General features: G+C 39.3%; 1 protein-coding gene across 1 annotated transcript; it reads left to right on the forward strand.

Annotated features, from left to right (window-relative positions):
* Positions 1-2,488: 2,488 nt before the first annotated feature.
* Positions 2,489-21,076, forward strand: gldc (glycine dehydrogenase (decarboxylating)). The gene is made up of 25 exons (XM_067520127.1): positions 2,489-2,899; positions 3,057-3,135; positions 5,340-5,475; positions 5,868-6,032; positions 6,390-6,467; positions 6,641-6,788; positions 6,885-7,081; positions 7,222-7,318; positions 7,462-7,567; positions 7,890-8,029; positions 8,725-8,805; positions 8,929-9,026; positions 9,944-10,028; positions 10,124-10,165; positions 10,281-10,423; positions 11,615-11,690; positions 13,523-13,648; positions 14,338-14,487; positions 15,174-15,286; positions 15,386-15,527; positions 16,553-16,664; positions 16,772-16,867; positions 17,245-17,417; positions 17,539-17,619; positions 19,611-21,076. Exons 1-25 carry the CDS (start codon positions 2,624-2,626, stop codon positions 19,749-19,751), a joined length of 3,081 nt encoding a protein of 1,026 aa, XP_067376228.1. The 5' UTR covers positions 2,489-2,623; the 3' UTR covers positions 19,752-21,076.
* Positions 21,077-21,201: the final 125 nt, after the last annotated feature.

Consider the following 21,201-nt stretch of genomic DNA (forward strand, 5'->3'; position numbering starts at 1 on the left):
TATTTCATATTTTATAGAATAAAGTATGATTTTTGTAGAGAAGCTGATAAGCTGAATATTCTTATTAAAAAACCTCTATAAAGCAGTAGCAGAGATACAAAGTTTGAAAAAGAAAGGCCAAACCTCCCTATATTGGTCTGTGACATTTTATAGGCTAAAAATGGACAGAAAGATGTTTTTCTTCCAAAAATTGGTAAATTAAATTACTTTATTTGTCCTTATGTGGATATATTTAGGACATGCAGTGAAAGGTGTAGCTACCATTTCAACAGTTAAATGACCTCCTAAAAGTATGAATACAACAAAACTGCAGGTTTGTCATGAATGACACTCCCTCTAATTACCATATCATGATTCTTTTGACGATATTTATGTCACAACAGGAGATAATGCAAACTGTGTCTTTGTTCTGTAAATGTCCTCATTCAATGATGTTTTGGTCTTTGATTCCGCTCATCAGTTTTGCTTAAGGGCTTGAGCTATTTCTGGCAGTGTTCCCAAAAAGTCTGCTGACTGAGTATTCATTAGGATTTTTCAACTGTCTGTACATGTTGCTCCTGCTCTACTGAGCTTTACAGAATGTCCTGCTAGTGGAAATTCATTCTATCTTATATTTCTGAGTATTTGGAAGCTGCTAAGATGAGTGATCTCTACACTTTGACACATTAACAGTTAATATGAGAACCGTATTATTTATAAGACAAAAAGCTCATTCAGAGCACTGAATCAGTATAATCCCTTTGTTAAATTCAGGGCCCTTGTCCACAATTGAGGCATTCAGTGTCCCTGATACTGAATAGAGAAACACGCTCGATCGATGTTGTTTTATTAACCACTTCTTGACACATTGGATTTTGGGGTAAAATAACTTCCCATGATACAGATAGTCAGTAGATTAAATTTTTACTTGCTTTAAAACATTTTACTTTTCTACTAGTACAAGCAAATATGTGTGGATTTGAGCGTACTTTTACGACACTACAGGCCAAAACCACATTACAATACTAAATACTTGTTTATACAGTAAAGCTACTAATGCATTTATCTCCCTGAGATCTGAATGTGGAAATAGGTAAAGTGATAGGATCCCTTTGTGTTTATCCTAAATGCACCTTGCATTTTGTCTTTAAACAACCATCTTGCTTGTTCATATGACCAATATGAGTGAGAACTGTTGATATTTCTTGTTTGAAAGATATGCACAACAACTACAAAGGCCACGAAGAAAGAGACATGAGCCCTGCATCATGTGTTCTTGGTAATTATTTTGTGTCTCTTTCAGTGTCTGCGTCCTGCTGATTTGTAGGAAAGGCAGGGCCCATGTTCTGGGGCCAATCATGTGCCAGTGTTTTCATCTGATGTGACAATAATATAATAACAATACATTCTAGCTCTAGTCATGGACATCTTACTAAATGACAGGCTGAGAGATTAGTGTTTGTGAGTTCCTAATACTTCTGCAGAAGGAGGTTCATTGCATAAAGAGACTGAAGGTGTGCAGCATTCGACCAAGCAAAGGGGTCCAAGATGCTGACCATGATCTTTGCTTACTTGAATGCTGTACTTTACTTTTTTATTAATGATATGGGTGGGCGACACGGTGCAACCTTTACCACAAAAAACATGTTATTGTCAACAAATCTCATTAAAATCCCATCCCAAGTACTACTAAAAGTATTTTAGTATTCTTCACAGGGGCCTTGTGGATAAGTGGGTAATTGGGTAATTGGTGGACCAAGACCGTCCTACTGCAAGTGCTAAAGGAATTATGTATCAATAAACACACAAAAACATCTGTTCTTTGTGTTTATTAAATTTGAGGGGCTGAATTTAACACTAACCTTTATCACAGTTACACTTTTTTTTTTGTTAGTTTAGAAATAAAAGTTATTTTCTGTACTCAAACAACACATGCCTGGAAGTCTGTTGGTTGTTACTTTAAAACTACATTTACTGAGTTTTAACTTTCAGCAGTTCATTCATTCAAATCATCTTTTAAAAGTAATTAGGCCTCAAGTCGGAACCCACTCATGTTTAAAAGTTTTAAAGGGGTCTGAAAATAAAAACTAGACTTCAAATTGAAATGACCTACATATTTACATTAAATGAACTAGAAAGGCCTAGTTCTTTGCACGAAATTGCCGTATGGTGTTTTATAATGTATAGAACCGCTGGTCGTATCCATTAATTAAACTACCTATATCACTTTATTGTGCACAGGAAGGTCAGAGTACCACTTGTTCTGCAGCATGTCCGCGTCACGCGCTCACACTTTATCACTGAGCACACCTTGACGTTGATTAGAGTCTGCGGCCTCATCTTCAGGGTGGACTTTTAAACACCTCTGGGCTGAAACCTCTCTGTTTCCCTCCTCTCGTTCGGGCACGTGGGAAAGTTTAGCAGCTGTTTGATCGGGGCTCGTCAATGCGTCACGCAGCATCTGCGCTCTGATTGGACCGCTCTTGTGCAACTGTGCAGTTGTATAAACTCTGCAGTTTGAAGGAGTTGGCAGACTCTGTTGCAAGTAGCGCATCTCAGTCCCAGTGGAGGGAAACTGCTGATCGACGGGCGGAAAGGGCTTCATCAGTTTCTCTGTCGATTTGTCTTGCGAAGTGATTTAGCGATGCAGAGCTGCGCCAAGTCCTGGGGACTCTTCTTGGCCAAGTCGGTGAATCCCAGCGTACGATGCAGGCATCTGAGCGACAAAAGCCGCGTGGTTTGGAAACTCCGAAACACCGGGGCATCCCAAACCACAGAAACCCGGGCTCTGAGGACATCTGCAGCCGCCTCCTCCAGACAGATAGAGAGAATATTACCCAGACATGATGATTTCGCAGAGAGGCATATCGGTCCAGGTGAGAGGGAGAAGAGGGAAATGCTGGATGCTCTGGGACTCGAGGTAAGATTTTGTTATTACTATGGCGCGTTTAATTTCAGTACACTAAATTTTAGCATGAACAGTTTCAATCCCAATTGCGCCAGTATTGTGGTATTATTTTGCCTTCTCAGTAGTGTTTGGGATTTTTGTTTAGGCTATTAAATATCGTTTTCCACAGTCGATCGACCAGTTGATCGAAAACACTGTTCCAGCCTCCATCCGTATGCGGAGAAGTTTGAAAATGGATGATCCAGTGTGTAAGTTTGCATTCATTTTGATGCATTTGTCATTTATGTAATGAGGTATTTGTTACATCTCTATCTTTCTGCTAGGAGGTTGCATGGTTAATCTCGACGCAACAGCACCAAACTCGATTTAAAAGCTCAAATATCGAATTGCATACGAAGACAGTGTTTATCCCACTGGTCTCCAGCTCTTCCCACATTAAACGGGTGGTAAATGAAGCCAAGTGAGTGGCTGAAATGTAGGTTGCACCTCTATTGTGTGCCCTTGATCGCGCTCCCTTGTCTAGTCTTCCTTTGAACATATTTGGAGTTGTTTTTGCGAAACTCGGCGAGCGGCACCAATCTCCTGTTGGGAAGCCGATGCTCATAGGATGGCAACTGGAGTGTAAAGTTTAGCCTTGCGCTCCGGTCCCAAGTCCAGTTCAATCTGGTTACAGCGTTCACATTACGTCACAGCTTCCTAATAAGGTGACTCTGGTTCCTTTTTCTGAGATCCGCCTGGATGGTGTCCTTTCTTTCTTCATGTGCGTTTGAGCGCCAGATACAGTCAGGCTAGTCAAGTTTATATTAAATGCCTGTGTGTGTGTGTGTAGATAGATAGATAGATAGTGCCATCCTCAGACCATTAGTGGATTTCACAATGGAAATTGTGAAATTCGATTAATAGATACATGGCTTCCTTATTTGATAAAGGTCTGAGAGACTACATAAATGATCCATATTCATGAGGGTTGTGCTAATTGTCTGAAGAGGGGATATCATTATTATTTCTGTAATATCACAATGGATTTATTAAGACCCCCCTCTCTCTCTCTCAATCACACACACACACACACAAACAAAATAGCTTACTCAATTAACCAATAATCAGACCAGCTACTGTGTAATCCCATGTTAATCCACTAAACTGTGTTGACAGCACATATTTAATAAGTACATGATTAATTTTAAGTTTTAATGGCTGAGTAACCATAAACTCTGGTTGTATGACTTTTTTAAAAAGACAATAAACTGACATGGTCATCTTAAGACTGTAGAAGACAATACTGTTGACCCTCAGGTACTGTATCTTGTCCCATATCACCTCGTCAGTGCGGCCTGCCCTTGTGTCAGCCCCTCCTCTGACTGTCAGGTTTCATAATGCAACAAGCCATGCTGAAGGAACAAACTGGAGGCCGTGCTGGTTTTCTGCTTGTTCAGCTTTGGAGGGCTTCAGCAAAGCCAGCAACGGATTCTCTCTTTAACAATAAACCTCCTGGATGGTTCTGAATCAGGCTTTTTTTTTTTTTTTTTTTTTTTGCAACCCATTAGAACTCAGGGACCGTTGGAAAGCAGTTCTTCAAACTGACACACAATCTTGCACATACACACAGAAATGCACACTAATCGCTTAGCCGGACCCTACTGATAATCTTTAATCACTAAATTCTTAGTTGTTTTTTTTTTTCACTGATTTTTGCCACTTCCAGAGCAGATTTTAATGTGCACTCTCCTGCCCTTTGGAAAACGCTGTAAATATCCACTGGATACTGGCTAAGGTCCCTCTCACCACCGAGGACTTGAGGTGTCTTTCTTCCCTAAAAACAGGAGTGGTTTCGGTTCAGACGGGCAGCATTGTCCATTCCTTGGAGTTGCTAGGCAGCAATGAAGGCTGGTTGTGCACTGGCAGAGCTCCTTTACAGCAGTGGGAAATCAGGCTAAATAACTGGCTGTTTGGCAAAGAATCCTTGTCCTATTTTGATAGTTATATAGGGATGGTTAATTGTTTATGAAATATTAGAAAATTCGCACCATCATATCCTGAAGCACAGCGTTTCGGCATCTATAGTTTTGCCTTAATGATCTTCACCAGTCCGTGTCTGACGGGACAATGTTCATTTGGTTGTTCATCACTTTTTTTTTTTCAATGTAAACTAACAATATAAAATTGTTTTGTTATCCCACTAATTACATTTAGGGGAATACAGATGAAATGTATCACTGTACCTGTAGTTTTATACCGTAATATGGAACAAATCTAATTGAGAAACAGGGAAGGTCTGTTTTTGTTTAATGTAGTGATTTAAATAATTATTGAGATACTTTGTTACATAGTAATGAAAATAGTCACTTGCAATAAAACAGTGCTGCTCAATTTAGGACTCGAGTTTTTCTGTTGAAGCTTTTTGATATAACCAGTAACCATTGGTGGCTAATGTGAAGAACTTTTTTTTCAGGTGAGAATGAGGTTCTGGATTCTCTACAGAAGATTGCATCAAAGAACAAAGTTTGGAGGTCCTACATCGGCATGGGCTACTACAACTGCTCAGTACCATCGCCCATCCAGCGTAATCTCCTGGAGAATGCAGGCTGGTGAGTGCCATCAGAATATTGTCCATCGGGAGAAACTGTACGGAGAAGAGCTGTGAGCTTGTTTTATTTTCTGATACATCACAGATGACTAGATGCATCAAGTTTGTTTACTCTTTTAAAAGTAAATTGCTGTGCAGAGTAACGTGGCCTTAATTGTGACTGGAGGCCACTAAAACATTTCATTCCTGTAAGATCTGATAATGTGCTTCTCTCTTCCAACAACACTTTCTTTCACCCAAATGCACCACTCTTGCCCATACTTTCTCCCAAATCCTGGGTTCGGAGGAAGTACGATGCATTCTGTTGTCCTGCCTTTGCTTCTTAAATAGCACAAACTTTACGCTATTGTCCAAACTCTCTTGGATGACTCAATGTATTTGTTGTGCTGTCAGGCTGACTCAGTACACGCCCTACCAGCCTGAGGTCTCTCAAGGTCGCCTGGAGTCGCTCCTCAACTACCAAACCTTAATTTGTGACATCACAGGCATGCCTGTGGCCAATGCCTCACTGCTTGATGAGGGAACGGCCGCCGCCGAGGCCATGCAGCTCTGCCACAGGTATTAACAAGTTCAGCTACGCGGTAAACAAAATAAGCTGTGACGTGGAGAACGCAGTTTGCTGCTCAGATTGTGAAATGACATGAATTAAAAAATGACAAATTCCTTGTTGGCCTCACAAAGAAATTAAGCAAGCATATTCATTTTCAATACTTAGAAATATGTAAATGTTGTCTGTTTCCTTACAATCGACTCCGCAAGATATTTTGGATGCTGGGGTGGGGGGGGAGAACTGGAGCATGGATAAGAATAAACCAAATTTAATTAACCATGTGTTTGTGTATATGCAGCCATAAAGCATTTTTGGCCCAGTTACTTACTCTGACCAGTTACAGTATTTGTGTTGATCTCTCATAGACAGAACAAAAGACGGACTTTCTACATTGACCCACGTTGCCATCCTCAGACCATTGCTGTAGTGCAAACCAGAGCCAAGTACGTGCTTTACACACATTAATGTATGAGCTCTCCTATCCAAACATGTAATTTATATAAAACCTCTCCATACAGCTACTATGCAACAGTATGAGTTTATTTCTTATAGTGAGATCGATAATGCTTTGCTTTTAAAAAGCAAAACGTCTAAAGCCTTGACTTTTTGGTTGCAGCTACATTGGTGTCAAAACAGTGCTGAAGCTGCCTCATGAGATGGACTTCAGTGGGAAGGATGTTAGTGGTGTGCTTTTCCAGTATCCAGACACTGACGGCAGAGTGGAAGACTTCACTGCTCTTGTGGACCGTGCACACCAAGGAGGGGTGAGAGAAAGTTCCCACTAGAGTAAAACAAGAAAAGAAAACCATAGCATTTGTGTCAAAACTGCTGGACTAGTATGATTTTGTGTCCCTTGCCAGGCCCTGGTTTGCTGTGCTACAGACCTGCTGGCTCTCTGTGTGCTACGTCCTCCTGGAGAGTTCGGTGTTGATATCGCACTGGGCAGCTCCCAGAGGTTTGGGGTTCCTCTCTGTTACGGGGGTCCCCATGCTGCTTTCTTTGCTGTTAAGGACAACCTGGTGCGGATGATGCCTGGTCGAATGGTTGGAGTCACCAGGTGAGACGGTACCAAACAGCAACACTTGCACAGATTTTATTGCCTGAGTGGAAATGTATTGTACATGTAAGAAAACCCATGGACAAACATCAAATGCCTTGTTTGGAAAAAGTAAAGAAAAAAAAAAGTTTACATTTTAGGGATGCAGCTGGTAAGGAGGTATATCGGCTTGCTTTGCAGACCAGAGAGCAGCACATTCGCAGAGACAAAGCAACCAGTAACATTTGCACTGCACAGGTATGAACAGATTTTATAACAATCTAAACATTTAGATAAAGTCAATAATTTGTATGAGCAATTATCGTTGTTGCAAAACCAGCTATGTTGTTTTTTGACCAAATTAAACACTGTCATCTCTGTGTCCTGACCTCTGGCTCTAGGCTCTGCTGGCCAATATGGCCGCCATGTATGCATTGTATCATGGTCCTCAGGGACTCAAACACATCGCTGAGAGGACACACAATGCTGCTCTGATTCTTGCAGAAGGTAAATCCATGTATTTTTATTTTTTAAATTTTCTTAAGCTGTTACCGAGGGAGTAGCAGGATAATTTTCTGAATGTAAAAGTCTCCGCATTATTCTAACCTGCCATTTTGACTGTGCCAGTAACTTAGCAAGGATTAAGACTTAATACTGTGGACAAGTAATCAAAGGATTGGAAGGAGACTTATGTCATCTTTTAATGCACAGTTACTAAAATGCGGAGAACTATATGCAGACAACTTTTTCCATTGTCATAGACAGTTCCACATGTCTTAACGTAATTCTTTTAGATTATGTAACCATTCACCTCCACGCTTTGCTTTAGGCCTGAAAAGAGCAGGACACCGGCTGCACAGCGAGATGTTCTTCGACACACTAAAAATCACCTGTAGCGTTGCGGCTAAAGACATCTTGGAGAGAGCCGTGCAGAGGCACATAAACCTGCGAGTCTACTCTGAGGGAGTGGTAAGAATTAAATTACCAGCACAAGTACTTCTAAGGAGGGAGATGACCACCATTTATTATATATAAATTGTAAAAATCATTAGTGTGAAACATTTTGTTGGATGCATTTAATACCCCCAGAACATCCTCATAATCAATTTCCATAATCAGTTTTACATGTTGCATGTCTAAGCTATTTATGCTTTAGTAAGTAGTTATAATGTAAATTATAGATGGTTTTGAAGCTAAATCGCCTAAATTTGGAGAAATTAGCTGTATACTGCTACGTTTTAGTCAAAGAACATCTACAGATTAGAGCTCACTCTTGCTTTACTGATGGAAACTCTGTCATGATAACCTTTTTATTTACCAGGCAGATAAAATTTATTTCCCAACTGTCTGTGGCAAACATCCAGAACAAGTTTTACCAGTTACTGTATCTAATCTACAATCCTGTCATTAAATACTTGAGAAATGTGTGTAGACTGTAGCAGAACACAGTGCACACTGCAGAAAATAACAAGGAAAAAGGAGGCTTTAGATGAACCCTATTTTCTGCCATTTATAGCACCTCAACGAAATCATATTTGCTAGATAAACCATAATGATGGTCCCTGTCATCCTGCAAAGAAAACATTGTCATGTGTGGCAACGGTCTTGTGTTGTAACAGATTTGTATATGCACAGTGAAAATATTTAAAATGTTCTTTCAACAGTTGGGTCTCTCTCTGGATGAGACGGTGACTGAGAGGGACTTGGATGACTTGCTCTGGGTCTTTGGCTGTGAATCTTCAGCCGTATGTTCAATTGTTATTACAATCTACATTTAGTTTTTAGCTTTTTATCTTAAGTCCAGGGGATCAGATTGGTTATTTACAGATGTAGCTTTAAAGTAAAACTGCCCTCCCTTGATGTTTCAGGAGCTGATTGCTGAGAAGATGGGCGAACGGGTGAAGGGGATCATGGGAAGTCCTTACAAGAGGACAAGCAAATACCTCACACACCAGGTCTTTAACAGGTTGGGTTTCTGATTTACATTGCAACAGTGTAGCCCATGATGATACCAATGATGACACGTTAGACAAACATAATAGCGTTTTTATGACACATTGAGCTACAAATATCAGGATTCAGGTTTTACTGATTGTCTGGTATCGACCACAGCTGCATTTAAGCATGCTAGTGATATCAGCTTGTTTATTACTTCCTTGATACCTGCATTACATTAATGACATAAAAGTGTGTCTCAGATTTTCCTGCTGCACCTGCCATTGGTGTAACAGTAAATTGGGTTTATTTTAGTTATAACAAATACTCAGGTGTATTATCTTTAATTGTTCTGTAATGAGATCGGTGTGTAACCATAATTCTCTGGATTTCCATATAGTTATTTAATTAACCCCTGCTGCCCTTGTAAAAATAATCATGCTGTTTTAAAGTAAACCATTGCTATAAATTAGTGCGTCAAAAAACTGAAATGACTTGTTTTTACAGTAAAAACCATTTATTTATTTATTTCAGTATTTAAAAAAAAAAATTTAAAAGTAAGGAATCAAGTCTCAATGTTGAAAGAGACCACTGAGCTTCAACTGTCCTCAGTTAAACATTAAGACGTTCAGTAATTACATGTTCAATACAAAACACAAAATGAAAGTGATAGTTTTAAAAAATAGTTTTTATCTTTATACAAAATCGACTAAACAGTAATGGGAACTGAATACTGCCTTGATTGTTCTTGAAACAACCGTTTGTCTCTAAAATTTCTCACAGAAACACATGGTACATCTAAAGTGCGTAAAACTTATGCACTTTGGTGATAAAAGGCTTAGTCAGACTTTTACTCATGCTCTTTGTTGTGTGAATTTAACTTGAGTTTACTGGGATACCAGATTGTCCTAAGCGAAGCCTACTTCTGTCTCATTAATCCACCTACAGTTATCACTCCGAAACAAACATTGTTCGCTATATGAAGCGTCTGGAGAACAAGGATATCTCCCTGGTGCACAGCATGATACCACTGGTTAGTTCTACCTGATACCTAAGATATTTGCACGTGCAGGAACAGCTGCAATGTGTGCATATGCAAGAGTTACAGTTAAATGTTGTCTCCCTTAGGGCTCCTGCACTATGAAGCTGAACAGTTCCTCAGAACTCATGGTGAGTGAATAAGTATTCAATCTAGAGATGTTCTTTACAAAGTAAAGTAGTTTTTTTTTTCTTTTTTTTTTTTTTTTTTAAGTTTTATCAGTTTCACTGCTCTCTTGCTCTTTAGCCGATCACCTGGAGGGAGTTTGCCAACATCCACCCCTTCGTACCTCTGGATCAAGCTGAGGGCTACCAGACACTTTTCAGGCAGCTGGAGAAGGATCTCTGTGAGGTGACGGGCTATGACAAGATCTCCTTCCAGCCAAACAGGTGAGACCCGACAGTGCTGCAGCACACAGTGGAATATAAAGTATTAATGCCACCACTTTTCATAATGTGTTGTTACGACATTATGAATCTATTTTTATGCCACTTGTCCAGGTACACAATAATTATATCGTGTGAGAAATTAATAGCTTTATGCCATTGTATCCCTATTAATGTTTTAATACAATGAACAGGTGGCATTTAACACTTTTAAGAGCTTTTTATATTACACAACATCCAGTTAAAGGAATGGTTCAGGATTTCTGAAACTGGTCTTAAGGTGCTTATGCCTATGTGACAGTATGTCTTTGTTGGTTGGTCAGAACAATAACTATATGAAATTTCATCTGGAATGCTATTATTGTATGTAGGACTTTGGGACATTAAAAGCTGGTGAAACTCTAAGTGACTTTCAAGTGAGGTCAGACACACACACGCGCACACACACAATTTAAAAAGGAGTTGGAGCAAACTTTTTCAAATCATGTGACTCAAAACCCCAAACTGCAGATTCAGTTTGGGGGTTTGGGGGAGAGAGGGAAATTTGTTTGTAATACATTGTAACTTGGAAAACACCAGCTCAGTTTAGATCAGTGGGACTGTTTCAGGTTTGGTGAACTTAAAGCTATATTTCCTCCCCCATTTCATACGGTGACTTGTCTGAACAAAAGCAGATGTAAAGACTGAGAGTGACTGTCCCATACATAAACAGAAAACACACCAATATTGTATTAAGACCAGCTACAGAATTTATGACTATTATTAGAAATTTCACAGGATGAACACGGCAGAAACTGAAGACTCCCCTAAGTAATAACTCAAAAAAATTCAGTGTGTTTGCTGCCAATGTCATTCTGTAAATAGTCATAAGCTAACATCACCTGGCTAGACAGTCAAGTTCAGGCCTTATTGATTTCAGTCTTTAGTCAGTATTCAGTAGTCAAATGTTAGGAATGAAATATAGCTGATAATATGCTCAGTCACCTCTGCTGTCTATCACCTCTTATCAGTAGCAGCAGGTTTATAAACTACACACCAGGCCACCCTGGCCTAGAGAGTTATCACGCAGCCGGGTATTCATCCCATCAGTTTCTCCCCTTTTGGTAATGTCTATAGACTGGTCTTTGATCTGTGCTGAGGTTAGGATCTACTCTGTGTGTGTTTTATGACCACGGTGTGTGTCTTATTTTTCAGTGGGGCTCAGGGAGAATATGCTGGCCTGGCTGCTATAAAAGCCTACCTGAACTCTATGGGGGAGAGCTCGAGAAGTGTAAGTGTGCTGCTACAGAAAGTTTAAAAAAAAAAAAAAAAAAATCTTTAACTGGAGTCATACCACATCAGTGTGATTTTGTGTTGTGTGGAATGTAATAGGATTTAATAAAACTTTATCTTATTAGCCAACACAAGTTTTATGATTGAATAAAGCTCCAGATAATCTGCAGTGCAAGACAACCCTGTTTAATTCTCTGTTCAAAGTGGAAAAAGCTGCTTCCTAAAATGTGGTATAATCCTTTAAATTATATACTTTACTGTCTCCATATTGAGAGGATCACATAAGCCAAAGCATTTTAAGCTTCTGAGACTCAACAGATATGAAAATATGATTTCTCAGCTGGCACAGCTTAATTCAAAATAACAATTTAAGAACTTTACCGTTTCTCAATACAAATTAAAATGCAACAAAGCAATAATATCATTGCTTTTCTTAGATGTATGCCCTATTATTGTGAGCACAGTAGTATTATGAACACTGGGCTGTTATGTAAGGTGATAATGATTTATCACAGTTATTCAGGTGGAGGTTAATAAAGGGTATTTGTACATAAGTAACACCATTTAACCCTAAGCCAGGTTCATTGTTCCCTGTCGACAACAGATCACTTTGACATCATAATAAATGAACATGTCTCACACTTCACGGTTACAAGTTCCTTAATTATCCAGACATAGTGATTGGAACTAAGACGAGGCAAAAATAGACCCCCCATAAGAGGGGTCCTTTATTTTATGTTTTACCCAAACCTGATTAACAATACATTGTATCATCCATCCTTACAATATCTAACATTTATCCTGTGTGGGGGCGCTGGAGCTTATCCCAGCTGCCATAGGACAAGAGGCAGGGTACACCCTGGACAGGTTAACAGTCTATCTCAGGGCCAACACAAACAGACCGAGACAGAGAACCATTCAAATCTAAAGTGTTGACCTCTTCAGATTGTTTCCCTTCTCCCTGCACCTTGGCAGTAGGTAAAGCTGTGCCATAGATTCCTACTCTGAGATAAGACACCTACAGATTAAAGACCAGCTGACTCAAGTTTTTTTTTTTCCTCCATGTACTTTAATTTAGCCTGTGTGTGTGTTTTTTTTTTTTTTTTTTTTCCCCTCTTACATGTACATCTTAGATAGTGGCCTGAAACCTTGAAAGAGTCAAGGTCCAAATGGACGGGTGTTTGTACAAACAAAGGGGCAGAAAACGCTCTGAACCCACTATAGGCCATCTGCTTTTTAAGATTCCATATTTGGAGGTTTTAAGACTTTGACAACTGCAAGTCACTGGTGTGACAGGCTCAGCAGTGTTTTCCTGGGCAGTCATTTGTCAGTGTTACCCAACGGACAGGTCCAAGTGCCCTAGAGTTCTCGTGTGACTAAGTTGCAAAATGTAAGTAAGTGTCCTCCTAATAAGGGATAAAATCAATTAGTGTCACGCAGGCAGGTTACTCATTAGTACCAGTGTTGCTGGCCAGATCAAAATTCAGAGTTACAGAATTTACCCACACAGACAACACGCTTGAAAGCCCTGGAATTTTTGGATAAACACATTTTTAATACCCTATGTGAGGGAGTTCAAACCACCGATTAAGTTTCTATTTTGAACGGGATGTTATTTGCTCTAATATTTCTGTCTTTACGCTTCCTTTCTGTACAAAGCAGCAATATTAGATTCAAACTTGCTCTCTGATTAAAAACACTAATCTTGTGTAGTTAAAACCCAGTTAGTTCATCCCCCAAAGTCTTTTTAATGTCAACATCCTGTGTTTTTGAAAGGCTGCCTTGTTCTGCTGGTTTTTTATATATTGAAATGTTTGCATTTTGTTCCAGGTTTGTCTGATCCCTAAGTCAGCCCATGGCACCAACCCAGCGAGTGCTCAGATGGCTGGCATGAAGGTTCAGGTGGTGGAGGTGGACAAAGATGGCAATATTGACCTGGCACACCTTAAAGATCTGGTGAGAGCTGAACTGTGATGTCATCAGTAGCTCAGTCATAGCCCTGATATCGTCATCAGGGTTACAGTGTCTCAGGTTGGGCTGTACACCTAAAATCTTCAGTCTGTTGTGAATCTGCAAAGTGGAGTTAGAAAAGGCATCCATGTAGTTTTGTCTGGATATTCCAGATTTTACTTTATAGACTTGCAGTATAAGTTTTTACAAATTGTATGTCCCACTTTATACTTTTTAAACCATAATACAACTTAAGCTAGCATGAGACTTTGAATCAATCCACTCTACTCTTTCCACTCCTCCTAGTCTCTGCAGATCTATGCTATTCTACTTTCAGCTACGCTCTAACTTGCTCTGCACAGAATTTAAGGTATTAGCTAAGTTCTGATCAATTTATTATAACTTGAAAGCTGCAAAACTTGAAGCAGAAATTGCTGAAGTTCTGACTGGTCAGAAGAGGTGAGCAATGACCAAAACTCTTCTGCAGCATTGCCAATGTTAAGTGAATCTGACTTCACACAAAGCACCTCCACATTAAGATACATTTCGGAATGGACACACTGACGCCATTTTCAAAACGAGGTGAACCAAAGATTAATAGTGTAAAACTATTCTCCAGTTCTTTGAACGGATTGGTCAGACTACTTTCTACAATTTGATTTTACTGATTATTAATTTTCTGACTTCTCTTACAGGTGGATAAACACAAGGCGAGTCTGGCAGCCATGATGATCACCTACCCCTCCACCTTTGGTGTGTTTGAGGAACATATTGGAGACATATGTGATCTTATTCATGAGAATGGTGGCCAGGTTTACCTGGATGGGGCCAACATGAACGCACAGGTGAGAGAAGGAATAGCTGTGTAACACAAGTGATGTGCGCTGTAGAAATTCCAAAATTTCAATTCTGCTTGTTAAGTTAAAATATTACATGTGAAAACGGAAGACTAACATGATAAAGGTTTATAGATGTTGTAAATATACAACCTTTGGTCTCTAATAATATGCAGATGATATTTTCTAGGCCAGAGATACTTGCACCAATCCCTGCCAAACCAACAGACCCTGCCCATTTTATCACCCAGTGAAGCCAGTCACATGAATTCTGAATATCTGGACAGATCATGGAAGAATCTGAAATCAATTACTATTTAGAAATTATTTTCAGGAAAATTAGTCACAATACTGGCATGTTTTGTGAAATGCTGTATTGTACAGAAATTTTAAATTGTCAGATATAGTTTTAACAAACACTGACTCTTAATACTCCAACTATACATATATTCAGTGAAGTTGCAAATACACTTTTTTACTCTAAATTTCTAAACAAATTTGATGTGAAATCACATCCTCCATGTGATGAGAAATTCTGGTAATGGCATCAGTGGTAATTTCCTTTTTTTTTTTTTTTAAATTAAATTGTATTTATTTTTTAATCCTGTTCAGTTATTTTGCTTTAAAAGTAAAAATTGCACTGATTTAGTTATGCCAGCAGAGAGTTAATTTTCCTCCCTTTTGTTGGTTATCAGGTGGGTCTTTGTCGCCCTGGAGACTATGGCTCTGACGTGTCCCATCTCAACCTGCACAAGACCTTCTGCATCCCTCATGGTGGAGGAGGACCCGGCATGGGGCCCATCGGCGTGTAAGACACTTTATAAAATGCTAAGAACTTTCACTGGGTTGCTCATGTGCAGGTGAAAATCAGCCAAAATTCTGATGACGTTCATCTACTCTTCATCAGGAAGGCCCACCTTGCCCCTTTCCTCCCGAGCCACCCTGTTGTGTCCATGCAGTCAGTCAACACCAGCAGGTCCCTGGGCACCATCAGTGCCGCCCCCTGGGGCTCCAGTGCCATCCTGCCGATCTCCTGGGCTTATATAAAGGTCAGCACAGATCCGGAATGAATGTTTTTAGAATTTTATGCTCGGTTACATAAAGAACAAAAGCACAGACTTGTTTAGTTTAGTTTTATTTAATACATTTCTGAAGAAAACTAACAGTAAAAGGGTAGAAAAAGATTTGAAAGGATTTATTCCAAGACTGCGTGAAAACGCAGCAGTTACATCAGCTCAGAAAATGAGAAACACAAATGCTAGGACTAGTAGTAGCAAGTCAGGGGAAACTCATTTCTGCCCTTTGGTCTTAAATATTTAGAGTAAAGGACATAGGATTCTTCTGAAATCTTCATATTGTTGTCACGTGAGTTAGTCACTTGCCTGCCATATAAGATGCATCATTTTTATGAACTACGATGTAAACTTGTGGAGCGGCAGGCAGGACACAATGTCCACGGTTTCAGTACATAACTTATATGAACAGAAACGGTAAAATCCAGTTGCTGGTATTAATTAAAAATGTTACATACAGTTTAGAAAAAATTGCAAATGTCCAAAATAAGATGATCCTGTGTTTTTTTTTTATATATATATATATATATATATATATATATATATATATATATATATATATATATATATATATATATATATATATATATATATATATATATATATATATATATAATTTAAAAAAAAAAAAAACAAAAAAAAACAAAAAACAACAGAGCTCGTGCTACCAGATGTGTTAACTTGGTCCCTCTAGGATTTCATGCATCTTTTGGTTTTTGTTAGGGCCTAAAATTTCTGATTTTATGTTTTTAGCGGTGGTTTAAGATTCAAAGGTCTCGTAGAAGTCACAGGGAATTGGTTGATTTACTTGTTGCGATAGCAAAATCATGACTTTCTGGAAGGAATGATTCATTCTATTAACCATTATGTCCAGTGGACATTATGGTTTATCCTACTCTTTGTAGGATAAACCATCATGCCCAGTGGCAGTTTTGATAATCTATCGTGTGTCACTGATTAAATGAAAACTTTGTGACAACACTCCTGTGTTTTGTCTTTAGATGATGGGATCCAAGGGACTGCTGCACGCCACAGAGGTGGCCATCCTCAACGCTAACTACATGGCCAAGAGGCTGGAAGGTCACTATAAGATCCTCTACAGAGGCAGGAAGGGTAAAGCTGTGTTTTTGTCTGTACTGTTTCTGCTCTGATGTCTACAGTCAATTAACTTTATTGAACAGTAAAATTCTAACTTCCTGTTCTTGTGTTGGTGTGAACAGGCTTTGTAGCCCACGAGTTCATTCTGGATGTGAGACCATTCAAGAAAACTGCTAATATTGAGGCTGTTGATGTGGCCAAGCGCTTGCAAGACTATGGTGGGTTACACCCAGTGACCACATTAGGCACATGTACAAGCTACAATGCAGCAGCATTGCCGTAAAGTCTACTTTTGTCTGGAATTCTGTTATGTTTTGATGCCATGGTCAGAGCAGGAAATGTTTGTAATAGTCCGTTTGCCTCAGTGACTGTAAACAAGACGGCCAGAATTGAATTTGACCATCAACATAAAACATTATGAGCTTTATAAAGGGGGAAATTTAAGCCTGAGCTAGTAAAGTGGCCTCTCTGCAGTTGTTGCCGGGTTCTCAACATTAACTATACATACTAGCAATACAATTTGACTTCTAAATATTTATAACCAGCTGAAGTTGTTTCTGACTCATGGTTATTTCTCTGTTTTGTTGGTGCCCAGGTTTCCATGCACCCACCATGTCTTGGCCTGTGTCTGGGACCCTCATGATCGAGCCAACAGAGTCAGAGGACAAGGCTGAGATGGACAGATTCTGCGACTCCTTGCTCGGTATCAGACAGGAAATTGCAGACATTGAAGAGGGACGGATGGACTCCCGCATTAACCCGCTCAAGGTATGCCACTCGTCTAATTTCTGTCTTTTGGGTGAAATCAGGCGTGTTGTTTTTTTTTATATTATACATAAAACTGTGACATCTACCATCTGACGTCCTCTCATGTTCACCTTTGATTAAGATGGCCCCTCACTCTTTGGCCTGCATCTGCTCCTCCAACTGGGACAGACCATACTCAAGAGAATTGGCTGCTTTCCCACTGGTAAGTAAACTCATCTGATTTCAATACATAGACATCAAACTTGTCTATATCACAAAAGGTGCATTAGGTAAGAATTTCCTTTTCGCCCTAGTGGCAAGAAATGCAGTTACTGTAACAAACTGCCTATATTACCCTCCAGATTTGATTTAAATTGAGCTTTACCCATCTGTATTTGACATCAGTTTCTTTATAAGTAAATTGAACATTTCCTAAGCAATGTTGTTTATGTAGAGCTCACCACTACATTGTGCAAAGAAAGTCAACACATTACATGAAAGCTACTTGTAGCTTATTGTGCCACATACTGGCTGTTCTCCAAAAACAGTCGAATCAGCCAGACACGGCGACCCACTAGGTGATAAGTTTCTTCATTCCAAACCAAACAAATGTTACCCTAGAGCCAATTCATTGTTAGTAGTGTTAGAAGATAAGTGTTTTCTAAATGTTGCATGTTGAACAATCCTCATAAGTATACAGTGCATTCAGTGCTTAACTTTTCCCACATTATGTTACAGCATTGTTTCAAAATGGATTAAATTAATAATATTACCACAGTATTCTACAAATATTACCCCACAATGACGACATAAAATCTTTGCAAAATGTATTAAAAATAAATAAAACTAAAATCACATGTACATAAGTATTCACCCATTTTGCTTAATACTTTGTTGAAGCACCTTTAGCACCAATTACAGCCTCAAGTCTTTTTGAACATGTTTGGCAGTTTCTCCCATTCTTCTTAGCAGTACCTCTCAAGTTCCATCGGGTTGGATGGGGAGTGTTGGTGCACAGCCATTTTCTGATCTCTCCAGAGATGTTCAATCGGGTTCAAGTCTGGGCTCTGGCTGGCCCACTCAAGGACATTCAGAGTTGTCCCGTAGCCGCCTCTTTGTTATCTTGGCTGTGTGCTTAGGGTTGTTGTCCTGTTGAAAGATGAACTGTCACCCCAGTCTGAGGTCCACGGTGCTCTGGAGCAGGTTTTCATCAAGGATGTCTCTGTACATTGATGGATTCATCTTTCCCGCAATTCTGACTAGTCTCCCAGTTCCTGCAGCTGAAAAACATCCCTATTGCATGACGCTGGCACTACCACACTTTACTGTAGGGAAGGTATTGTTCAGGTGGTGAGCGGCGCCTGGTTTGCACCAGACCAGAGAATTCTGTTTCCCATCATCAGAACTCCAGGTGGGTTGTCATGTGCCTTTTACTGAGGGGTGGTTTCCGTCTGGCTTCTGCACCTTGAATGCTGCAGAAAGTTTTCTGTATCCTTCCCCACATCTGTGCGGCAATACAATCCTGTCTTGAAGGTCTATAGACAATTCCGTGGACTTCATGGCCTGGTTTGCACTCTGACATGTTCTGTTAACTGTGGGACCTCAGACACTTGTATGCCTTTCCAATCAAGTTGTAGAAACATCTTGATTAGTGGAAACGGGATGCACCAGAGCTCAATTTTTTTTGTTTAGCTATAATACATTTGTTTAAAAAAAGATTTTCAATAAACTCCTTTCACGTTGTCATTATGGGGTATTGTTTGTAGAATTGAGGAAAATAATGAATCTGATCCATTTTGGAATAAGGCTATAATACAACAATGTGGAAAGTGTGCTGGGAATACATAGATGTAGAAACTAACATGAAGGTACAAACATATGACACATGGCACATAACACAGGAACTTTAGTCCTATTAGCTTTGAACTGCACATAAAAAAATAAGTTTTCCAAAACTAGTTAAATGGTGGAAGAAGCATTTAAAGCAAAGGGGGCATATGCTGCATCTCCCTGACCATTCTATGGTGGTACATCAATATTTTTAAATGTTATTTTTCCTAGTTTGTATCCAGTCTGAAACGGGTGTTTGATTTGGTCACTGTTTCTGATAATTTTGTTTTAGCCATTTAGTGAAGTCTGCTTTTGGGACTTTGACTTTCACTGCATTAATGGTCTGCCTTTGTCTTCACTGTTATTTCCCTTTTTACTTCACAGCCCTTCATAAGACCAGAGACCAAATTCTGGCCAAGCATCTCCAGGATTGATGACATCTATGGTGACCAGCACCTTGTGTGCACCTGCCCACCCATGGAGGTCTACGAGTCTCGATACGAGGAGAAGAGAGCTTCCTCATAGGTGCTCTCTAGGTCCAGTCGCAGCTTTGAAGCCTCAGACTTTTAATACCTGTTCGCTCATTGTTGGTGCAAGGGCTCAAAAATGCTACCTGTGAAAATCACATTAACTGGGGCAGAAGCTTTTCTGTTACCAGTTAATTGTGGCACTCAAATTGCAGTTGGCTGTTGCTCAGTGATGGCTTTTTCAGGCTTGATCAAATTACATAAAAAAAACAACAACAAAGAAACACAAATCAGTGTTGTCAAAGTTTTGATTTCAGATTCTACAAAGTGAACCCTAAACGCTTGCGGATTTCACATGCAACAGCCCTGAGCCCTTGCCAACTTGGTCGAGGGGTTTTCTGTGAGGTGGGAAACGGGACTGGGTTTTATCTGATTGCACTCTTCTTTGAGTTCTGGGGGGTTTTCCTCTGAACTCTAATGGACTAAACGGTGCAACTTTTGCTTTTCCAAGTCTGCAAAGTGATTGCACCCTTACAGAGGCTGCTACATAACACCTGAAATACTGTACTTTGAACTGAGTACAGTTAATTTCAACTCCTAGTATCTAAAAATGCACTCGGTGCCTCTGTTCTTGTGTAAAATAGATGCCTTGACTTCCCTTTTCCAAATACCTGATGATAATATAGAAGTTTCTTGTAGGTTTTTTTTGTGTATGAATGGGTTTTAATGTATGTTGTGACCTTCAATGACCACACAGGAAATATTCCCAGTCTTTTGTTTTTTCGTAATCTAAACTGTCGTCTGTAGAAGAATATGTAAACTTTTTGGCTTTAACTGTGTGTCCGGTATGTCCTGCGTGTAAAAGTAGGCAAGATTCACAAGAAAATGACTTTCCTGTTTTAAGCAGCCCAGTTATGATTGGAATATTTCATGCAAAGTAAATGTTTTGGGATAAAAATGGATCTGTTTGTTCCCAGTTTAAAATTCTCAATTTCTCCTTTGACATTTCTAGTTACTTGAGATGAATAGATTAAACTGGTACGAACCTTTTACTCAAGCTGAAGTACCTGCTATAAATCTACTTAAAGAACAAGTACTCCACTGAGAAAAACTGTATTTGATGTTTCTAAAATGTACAAGTATTGTCAAGATTTGTTTTCTTTTAAAGATGTGAAATCTAGGCAACCAATCTAGAACATCTTTGTATGTGGAATAAACAGATTAACCACCTGTGAATGTGAAGTGGTTAGTCAAAGTGAATTATTTGTTTAGAAACTAAAGCTGAAGTGGCAAAACAAAATGGAAATACTCCAATAAATACAGGTACCTCAATTGTACTTGAGTAAATGTACTTAATTTCTATTAAAGTAACTAAATCCTTAAGGAATTTTATTGTATTTAATTTAAATATCAGACGCACATGTCTGGTCCCCTCTGCTGCCGCTGCTAACTAAACTTCTTGAAAATTTGGTTTGATCTTTTCTTTGTGGATAGATGCCAACTTTGAA

Source organism: Channa argus, chromosome 11 (assembly GCF_033026475.1).
Source record: "Channa argus isolate prfri chromosome 11, Channa argus male v1.0, whole genome shotgun sequence".
In the NCBI taxonomy this organism is placed as follows: domain Eukaryota; kingdom Metazoa; phylum Chordata; class Actinopteri; order Anabantiformes; family Channidae; genus Channa; species Channa argus.